Below are 10,269 nucleotides of genomic sequence, written 5' to 3'. Positions count from 1 at the left end.
ATGATGGTGCCAACTTGGGCCAGTGAAGCAACGTCCTCCACAACTAGACTGAAGAACAAAAAGACAGCAACTTGTCTGTTCCCCTTCCTCCAATTCCCCAATAAAAATCTTTAAAAAAAAAAAAAAGTAAATAAAAATAAAAATAATCTCACCCTGCCAACCACCAGGTAGTACATATTAGAAGAAAATGAATAATCATTCACATGTAGACTTCAAAACCATGTCTTTTATATCAATCAGATTAAAATTCAAGTCCTCCTATAGTTTATAGTGCCTGATACCCCACTCGCCTCTTTAATTTCATTTCCTGCTACCATCCCCCTCACTGTCTATATTCCAGCCCCACTGGCCTCCTTGCTGTTCCTGGATTATCCAAAGCAATCCTAAAAAATAAAAAATAAAATGTAAAAAAAAAATTAAAAGAGAAAAGTAAAAAGAAAAAAGTGATAGGGACTTTGCACTTGTTTCCTTAGCCTAAACATGCTTCTTCCTGAAATCCACCTGACTTATTCCTTCACCCACTTACATGTCTGTTCCAAAAGTCTGTAACTGAACACCCTAACTAAAATAGCACTACCAGCCTTCCTGACTCTTAGTCCCTTACCTTTCTTTATTTTTTTACATAGTACTTATCACTGTCTAACACATTATTGATTTGTTTTTTGTTTGTTTATTGGAGGTCTCTACTGATAGAATACAGTCTCTATAAGAACAGGGACCTTTTCTATTTTGCTCTATGCTGTAGCTCCAGAAACTAGTAAAGAATCTAGCACATGGAAGGTATTTAATAAACACTTGATTATTAGCCAAAATAACAGTGTTATCTTCCACAAATGAGTAATTTGCTAGTCATAGCAACAAAAATAGTATTTCTAGTCACTCCTTTGTAGATGGTGAGATTGATAATCTGTATTTATTATGGGTTGAGACTAAAGTTTACACTGTGTGAATATGAATTATGTAAAACCTATAATGTTTCATATATTCAAATACAATTTGTGTTCTTCAAAGAAGTCAGCATGCTCAGACTTAATTTAGGTCTCCTCTTTTGCCATGTCCTTGAAAATGAGCTCAGTATTCAGTATGAGTACTTTTATGTTTTTACTTGTTTGCAGGAACCAAAAGCCGTTCATAGATATAAACAGTAATGAGGTGGATGCCACAATTCTTCCAACATATGTTGTCATTATAAATAATAACATTATTACAATTTAGTGTGGTCAACATCTGACTTACAACGAGTTCCCCAAAATGGAAAAATAAACTTTAAATACATTGCACATATTCGGTTTTAATCTTTTCATAAACAATCAGCTAGATGACGCATGAAACATGCCTGGCTAATACAGTGATACAGAAGTAAATAGAGTAGAGAGAGAGTTATCACCTCTTTTTTAGTTCAGTCTTTAACTAAAGCTCTACCTAAGATGACTTGCACTGTGAATAGCAATGTGTTATTTTGTTAGGTAGAAGTTAGACTATGTAGGAGAAGGAGGAGGGGTGGGAGGGGGTCCATAGTGCCTACAGAAGCAGCTCATAACTAGCTTTGATTAACTGCCTCCAGCCACGTATCTGTTTCTACAACAACAGATGACAAGAGGTGAACTGGAGCAAGATAAGGATCTGAGTCAACAGACTCCACCCATCTTAGGAGGTCATGCCCTCCCATGGAAGACCATGTACCAACTTTTCCCACCAATTCAATATGTAACTCCTTCACCCCACCCAGCAAACTATAAGTCCTCAGGACAAGGGCTCTCTCTCTCTCTGGCCTTCGAGCTCTCTGGCCCTCGCTCTCTCCCCCTTTCTCTCTCCCTCTCCCTCTCCCTCTCCTTCTCCCTCTCTCTCCTCCCCCACCTTGGCTAGGCCCTTCTCAGGGAAGAGAGCTTATCACAAATATCACTAATACCGGATGCTGGCCCCTCTCTCCTATCTTGTCTAGGCCCGTTCTCTTCCCTGAGGATGTATATCTAATAAACCCTGCTTGCTGACCTTTGATTCTTCAGTGTTAGCAAGAAGAACTGAGACTCCCGTAATAATTTGATCAAGGCAAATCCATGATATTATATGGCCTTGCTTTCCTACTTTTAAACTTTTAGGTTAACCTTATGTTCTGTTTGTGGTAAGACTTGACAATAGACAATATGGCCATTGATACCCAAGATTTAAGGGAAACCTCTTATGTGATACATACAGTGAGCCCTTTGTTGCATGTTTATCCAGTTATTGTCAATCCACTAATTATTTCATGGAACAATGACAAAAACGTTTAAATTAAATACATGTGGATATTAGGTTAATAATGCTTTTGTAGTACAACTCAGATCTCTCTACAGTAAGCTGCTATTTAGACCACTAAAAAATAATCAATGGTGTAACATTTCGCTGACATTATTCAATAGTAATGATATCTATAAAGAAAATAAGACATTTTGGAGAGTTAGAATGACAATTAAGCCAATATACAATTTGTGACCATATATTGGGTTGTCAGAAAAGCCATGATGCATTTTTGCAATGAAAAACATAGAAAAAATATGTCATGACTTTTCCAACAACCCGATATTTCAAATTGGAAAGCATGGCTGATTCTAGAAGAGCAACAAAATATTAATTCAATTCAAAGAGAAGTCTACTTGGGTAATTCACTTCACCCTTCTCTACTAGCCTCATTTCACGGAAAAACCTGAATTGTTTTTAAGAGGTTTGAAGTGTCTTCTAAACTTTCATGAGCCTTTCACACACTTAGCAGATGCAACTAGAAGCCTGGGCAAAATAAAAAACAAGACAACAAATACAAGAAACTTTAGTGTCTCCTTTTCCTGTTCTATATAGCTGTTTCATCTGCTCTTCGGACACTCCACAGTTGGGTGTAGTTAATTAGCCTTCGAAAAGTCATGCACTGGGGGGGGGGGGGGGGCTCTTAAACCTGTTCCTTAAACTTGCCCACGCAGAACATATTTCATATTTCAGGGAAGAAAAAGTCACTGTAAAATATCTCTAAGCCAGTATGAAAAAGTAAACCTCTGATATTCAAATTCTTAAGCATCTCTTTGGTATTTTCAATACCTACTGTTCTTAATATGGAGTTTTCATCAATTTTTCCAAAATAAAAACCAGTGATCCTTGATCTCAGGAATAATGTTCCCATGTTTCCTTTATAATTATAATTCCATTGTTTTAAAACAGCTAAACCGTCTTTTTGTTTGTTTCTTTGCTTGTTTTTTAACTCAGCTGCCAGACAGTGATAGAATTATTTAGGTGTTCTCTGCATGAATGGCTGACTTTTTTTTTTTTCTTTTCCAAATCAACAAACATTTGAAGTCAACAACCAACAAGGTTCATTGGTTGAAAAGCATCTGATTGGAACTTATCTGTGAGCAGAATGATCTTGCTTCTCCCTCAATGGCATAGTACATAAAATAGGAGGATATAATTAGAACTATTAGGTGTTCCTAATAGAGAAGATTAAAATCAATGATAAGTTATTTTAATGAATTACTGACAATAGAAAATAACTTGATGAAGAAGCTCAGTAATAATCGCTCGTAATAAACCATCATGAAGTTTCTGCTTACTCTGATGAATTAAATTATATCTTCATTGTGCTTATAGATGTAGAATTCTGTCAATTAGATTTCATTACTGAAGTTAATTCTTACTATATTGAGATTCTTACTAGAGAAGAGCTTCATTCATTCTTTACTTGTCAAACGGTGCAAAACAATTGTTATTATATAAACTAGTTATCATGAGAATTACTATTTCCATACCACATCAGTGTTTTTCTAACAATGAACTACCATGTCTCTTTTGAATACTATCACATGAACAATATCTATTTAAGCCTGATTTTTCATGATTCCAATAGGTCATTACTGCTCAAAGATCTTTTGATTAATTTTATTGTTTGCCCATGAGATCCTACACTGCATATTTTGTTTCCCTTTTCTTCATGTCTCCAATTCCAAGCTGGATGCCTTTCCTAAACACAAAGTATTTTATACTTTTACTTTTCAACTGTATGATACAGCTCTTTCAATGGTCCTTCTTCCTAAAATATTTCTTTCTTATTATACAATATCTTGTCCTTTCCTGATTTTAACAGGAATTAGTTCCTCCTTTCCAATGTTAACTTCTCAACCTGTGTTTACAGATCCACTTTTTCTATTCCCCAGTTTCCATCTCCACTCCTCCACCAACTCCTCTTCTCTGCCTTCTGGCACCAATAAGTCATCCCTTGATTCTAATCAATCCAACTAGCAAGTTATTAATACTACTTTCATTATGATGTTGCAAATCCTTTAAAAGTTCCATAGCATTTTGAAGTTATTCTGTTGTCTTGTCAAGTCATTAAAGATCTTCACCAAGCTGACCCTAAATGGCTTTTCTATACAACTCCCTAGAATAATATCTTTGTTTCTGCTAGGCTGATTGACTCACCCTTCTTAAACATGGTTTAATCATTCCCTGCTCATTTGCCTTATTTTCAAGTTTCAGCTCAAATTCCATCTTCTCTGTGAAGTTTCTCTTATAGCCCTAGACTACATTGATTGTGCCTTTTACTGATTCCCTGTACTTTTCACAAACAAAATCCTAGTTTAGCACTCAATTAAAAATTACTTTTACTTACATTTGCATTCATGTTTATTCTTGCATCTTTTCCTCTGAGTAATCAACCTAAATGACCCAACAACAAGCTAACATTTACTGAACACTCACTTGTCCGTCACTCTGCTGGGTCAAGGCAATGTAAGAATGAATAATGTTTCTTTTATTTACTCACAACTCTTAAGACATCCTCTCAGATAATAAAAAAGTATTTATTGAATAAATAAGTAAAATATTATCACCAATAGACCTGCTATTAAAAATGACCACTATTCCAAACATGTTGTGGCGTTAATAACACCACACGAAAAATCATGCAAGAACTGGAAGATGTTTGTGATATCAATCCCAAGTGCAAATTATTTTGAAATTTTAAAATCATGTTTTCTAAAAAACACATATTAGTGTTCCCACTATTGCCAGTACCTCTGACAAGTAGGCAGAAACCTTTGATTTACAAACACAGTGAATATATGATTAATAATTACTAATATGCAAGATATTCTAATTCTTAAAATGCATCTTGTAAGAAGACAACATAAATGTCAAAACTGTACAAGTGAAGAAAGAAAACAAACAAGTTTGAGAACATATACACATTTATACACATGCTGGTAATTCCGCTACTTAAACACAATCAAATTATTGCATGACCCATTATTTTCAAAGCACGAATCTTAAAACTCTATGTTCTACATACCTGTCCAGTCTCCTACTATTTTAAGGTGGACCCCAAATGTTGCTTTGGTTTCAGTAGGACACTAAAAAAATAAATACTAGAATCAATTCTGAATAATAATTATGTATTTCCAGGTATGCTTGAATTACAACTTCTATTCTCATAGCAAATCTCCAAAATCAACAGAAAATAAGAAGGAATGGACTATAAATGTATATAGATCTTCATTAGTAGAAGAAGAAAAGCAATCACAACCAGTCAATATGACAATATACATTTCTCTATAGTATACCCATAATACCCATAAGTATTTATATAAAACAATATAATATACATAGTGTAAAACTGCTAGTATTTTACATCAAACTACAAATCTTGCTGAAATATCTTTTGAGTTAAAATATTTAAGAGGACACAGCTTTGAACCACAAAGGAAAAAATGGAGACTGGTAATTTTAGTGTCTTTTTCTTTCCAGATATTATTGTATACCTCATATCCTAACAAATTCCAGGAAAAATAAAAATATAATTTAAATATTATTTACACTATTAAAATACAGTAAAGCCTTGGGTTGCGAGTAACTTGGTTTGCGAGTATTCCGCAAGATAAGCAAACATTTCTATTAGGTTGGTGCAAAAGTAATAGTGATTTTTGCCATTACTTGTAATGGTAAAAACTGCAATTACTTTTGCACCAACCTAATAATACATTTTAACTTGGTAAACGAGTGATGTCTTGCAATACGAGTAGCTTGTTTCCGGAACGAATTATGCTCACAGACCAAGTTATTACTGTAGTTCATTTATAATTATGACTAACATTTAATTATTTCATTTAAATTCTGGTCTTTTAATAACTCTGACATTAATCAGGTTTGTCACTAGTAAATCTCCAAATAAGATTGTGTGATCTGTAAAAAACACCCGCCATTTTTACTTCATACTACTTAAGGCTGGCCAGAGCCTCTATTCAGTAAAAGTTGAAGTTTGCAGAAAGCAAGTATCTCAACAGCATTCCAAGCTGCCAATCTGATTGTCCACATGTTGCTGATGTTTACCTTATTGTGTTAGGTTATGAAAAGATCTAAGCCAAGAAGATATCAGAATAGGGAGCAAAAAGATTTGTCTTTGTGTTACTGAGTGTGCATCTGGCTTGACTAAACTCATAATGTATTCTGAAGGAAAACATACATTTTTGCCAAGTACTCATATCTCTCTGTATTTTTTCAGTGCAGCTATTATAAAAGGTAATTACATATGATGTTTAACATCATCTCTGGTCTTATATGAGACTATAAACCTTCCTCTTTAAGAGCTGGCCAAATGCATCAGTATAGCTTTTAAGGCTGATCTGGTTTTGAATAGATAAAACACAATATTGTTTCTCTCATACTCTTGGGAATGATGGCTTTATAAGTTATTGATACTTCCTCAAACTAGCTAGGAATTAGATTTTTACATAGTCTTTGCCCAATCATATCACCACAAATTTGAAGAGGGCCTACACAGAACAAAACACAAATGGCTTCAGCATGTGTGGTTCGAAACAGTGACTGAAGATCTTAGAATCACACTTTCGTGACTCTGTACAAATAATGGTCAGATTCGCTAATGTTGCTTAAAGTACGGTGTAGTGGTTCTTTAATGTTATTTTCACTATCTTTTTAAGAGTGTTTAGAAAACTTCTCAAAGGAAGAAATAGTAAAGTATTGATATCTATGGCTATCTTGTTTTTTCTAGAACATTAATAAAGAAATATGCTTATGACAATTTTTCAGTTAAAAAAGCTGCAAAATAATGTGTAGTTAAATTCCCATTATTAAAATAAAAACAGATATTGGTGTTTTTTTCTATATGTAGAAATATATATATAGAAAGGTTGAAAAGAATATATAATACTCTATTAACTTCTGATAAGTAAAACTGAAGACAGAGAAAATGAGAAATTTCATATACATCAATTTTTAAAAATTTATTATTAGCCTTTGTAATGTTTATAATTTAAGACATTTTAAAAGTAAACATTAAACCATTGCTGAGGGCCTGCTGAGTGGCGTGTTGGTTAAGAGCTGGCTTGGGATGCCAGAGGGCCCTGGTTCAGATCCCACATATTAGGGCCAGTGACACTGCCCTCCACAGCTAAGATGCTGAACAACAGCTCAACCTGAAGCTGGGCTGCTGTGAGTCACCGGCAACAGCGTGGGCTGCAGTCCCTGCTGCAGTGGGTTGCCATGGGCTACCGTGTGTAGCCAGCAGCCAGCGTGAGCGGCCAGCAGCTGCAGTGAGCGGCTGTCCAGAAGCCAGCGACTGATCTGCCTCGCCCAGGAAGAGTGCAATGATGGTGCCAACATGGGCCAGTGAAGCAACGTCCTCCACAACTAGACTGAAGAACAAAAGGACAGCAACTTGTCTGTTCTCCTTCCCCCAATTCCCCAATAAAAATCTTTAAAAAACAAAACAAAACATTGCTGAGTCTTTCTTTAGCCTCACTTAAATTTCCTAGATGAAGGAAATGGAGTTTGGCTCATGTTGACCTTAATATAAGTACCAGAATACATATCACCAGTTTAATGAAAATAACTTTTTCCTTCAAACCATTTGCTCATTATGGTTTTGGTTTTTTAATGTGCTCAAAAGACTAATACTTTTATAACAGTCTGACAAAAATATAAACAGATATTATGTAATCATCTTACATTTGGGAGCTAAATGTAAAAATGATGTCACTGCACAAGGATTTATTCAACATGGAAAAGAAATTTAAAAGCCACGATGTGTTTGTTTTTAAATTTATTAAACCAGAGATAATGATCACAGAACATAATGTTCTTTAACCATTATTGTCAGATCTTTAAACTCTTCCAAAGCTCTAGTTTCACATTTTCTATTCCTGCAAGACATTGCCACCTGAAATTAACTCTAAATGTAATATATTTAAAATATCTGTTATCTTTCTTCCCGAGTTATCTTTCCCTTCTCATTCCCATATGTCTGGACATAGACCTTCCACGTCCTTATCAGAACAGAGGCTCAAGTCTCAGAGTAATATCGGGTATTTCTCTTCCTGCCAGCATTTAATCAACTTTCAAGTCCTTTCAAATAGTCTTAACAAAGAAAGTGTCTGATCACAGCAATACCCTATTGATTCACCTTTTGAGTCTCCATAGGCAAAAACACCCACAATCTTTTTTTTTTCCCATAGCCTATGGCCAATCACATCTGTTCCAAACTCTTTCCAACTTTATATTCCATGTTCCTCCTCGATTCACTCTAATCCAGTTAAACCAACATGGATCAACTAACACATTTTCCAGTCCTTTCATTTCCCCACTTACCAGTTTACTCATTTAGAATGACTTAATTCCCATTTCTTATATTGAACCCTAGAATTCTTTAAGGCCTTTCAAATGCCACCACTTTCATGAAGAAATCCTTATTTTCTCTGTCATGAAAATTCCTCACTTCTCTAAATACCCAAATTATTTGAGTTTTATGCCCTTTATTATAGTCTACCTCTTTAATTTTGTGTAATTTATTCATACATTCAATAAATATGGATTGAGTACCCAAAATGTTCAACAGACAATACTAGGAGCTCCTGTAATTTCACAAATGAAGATTGTTCTAAAAGTAAGAGAAGAGATAATGAGCCAAAAGCATAGAATCCATCATAATTAATGTAGTATCATGACTCTAAATATTTTGACAAATATAATATTTTAATGTTTACTTGTTTATTTGATGGAAAAAAACAGTGCTTAGTTGTATATTTGCACGATGACAATATACTCAGTATTAAACAGGAAGATCCTGGAGGAGTATGTAAATGGATTTTTACTAACTTTGATGAAATGTGTGAATTTATCTCAACTCCCTCAAAAAATCAAAGTACTCAAATGACAGTTTAAAGAAATAAAAATACAAACCACAGTAACAAAGGTGACATGGGGAGTGCTAAAAACAATAGAGAGGTATCAACAAATTTTGAAAGGTGAAATGTGGATGAGACAGTGGTTTGAAAACTGACTGAAAAAAAACATACAAAGCTGAAATCCATTATGTTAAAAAAAAGGATCACCTTGAGAAGCAAGCCCATCGTTGTCTCACAGCATTGGTAAATCTTAGGTCTCAGGGATAATAGAAGAGAGCTGGGGTTGGGCTCATGATTAAAAAAAAAAAGAACTGTTCATATCTGTATATGGGATAATTTGACCCCTAGATTCACCCCACTCCAATCTCAAGCCAGGCAACTAACTACTCCACAAACCCAAAGACAAGTAGTGGTGAGACCAAAAGGGCTTCAGATGCAGCAAAAACTGGTACAGTGGAAAGTAGGGCTGACATGTCATTCATTTCCTCGGCAAACATTTTTAAAAAGCACATTAAGTGCCATCTAAAATTTACCTACCCAAAACAGCTCTACAGATCTCATCAGAACTTGCTCTCCCCAGAGCCTTCCCTATCTCAGTTAATGCAGCTCCAGTTGATCAGACCAAAATCTTTGACAATAAGCTTGACTCTTCCATTTCTTTCACATTCCATACCCGGTGTATAAAGAAATCCTGTTAACTCTAACTTTAAAATATGTTAAGAATCTGATACCTCTCACCAGCTCCACTGTCACCACCCAAGCCATCATCACACCTCAACTGCATGCCCATAACAGCCCCCTAACCGGTCTCCCTGCTTCTGCCCCTGCTTGCTTCCCTTCATCTGATCTTAACATAGCAGCCAGAATGACCTTGCTAAAAGGTAAGCTAGATCATGTCATTCCTCTATCCAGAACCTTCCAGTGGCTCCCTCCTGACTTAAAGTAAAAGCCAAAGCCCTGGCAATGTCCTCTAAACCCCACATAATCTGTGTCCCCAGGACTTCTCTGATATCTCCTACCATTCTTCCTTTTTCATAGTGTATTCTAGCCACCCTGACCTCTGACATCCTCTCTCTCTCTCCCTCCCTCCCTCTCCCTCTCTGTCTCT

The 10,269-nt window shown here is 35.4% G+C and overlaps 1 protein-coding gene across 6 annotated transcripts in view; it reads right to left on the bottom strand.

The window, feature by feature from the left end:
* NOX4 (NADPH oxidase 4) overlaps positions 1-10,269 on the bottom strand; it is a 200,480-nt gene that overhangs the window by 67,610 nt on the left and 122,601 nt on the right. For all 6 annotated transcript variants that reach the window (XM_019628309.1, XM_019628307.1, XM_019628308.1 and 3 more), the window contains one exon: positions 5,312-5,372. In XM_019628309.1, coding sequence (XP_019483854.1) covers positions 5,312-5,372 — 61 coding nt within the window. The remainder of the gene's footprint in view (positions 1-5,311; positions 5,373-10,269) is intronic.

The sequence above is a fragment of the Hipposideros armiger genome, unplaced genomic scaffold (assembly GCF_001890085.2).
Source record: "Hipposideros armiger isolate ML-2016 unplaced genomic scaffold, ASM189008v1 scaffold_780, whole genome shotgun sequence".
NCBI classification, from domain to species: Eukaryota; Metazoa; Chordata; class Mammalia; order Chiroptera; family Hipposideridae; genus Hipposideros; species Hipposideros armiger.
This window is presented reverse-complemented; position numbering and strand designations above follow the sequence as displayed.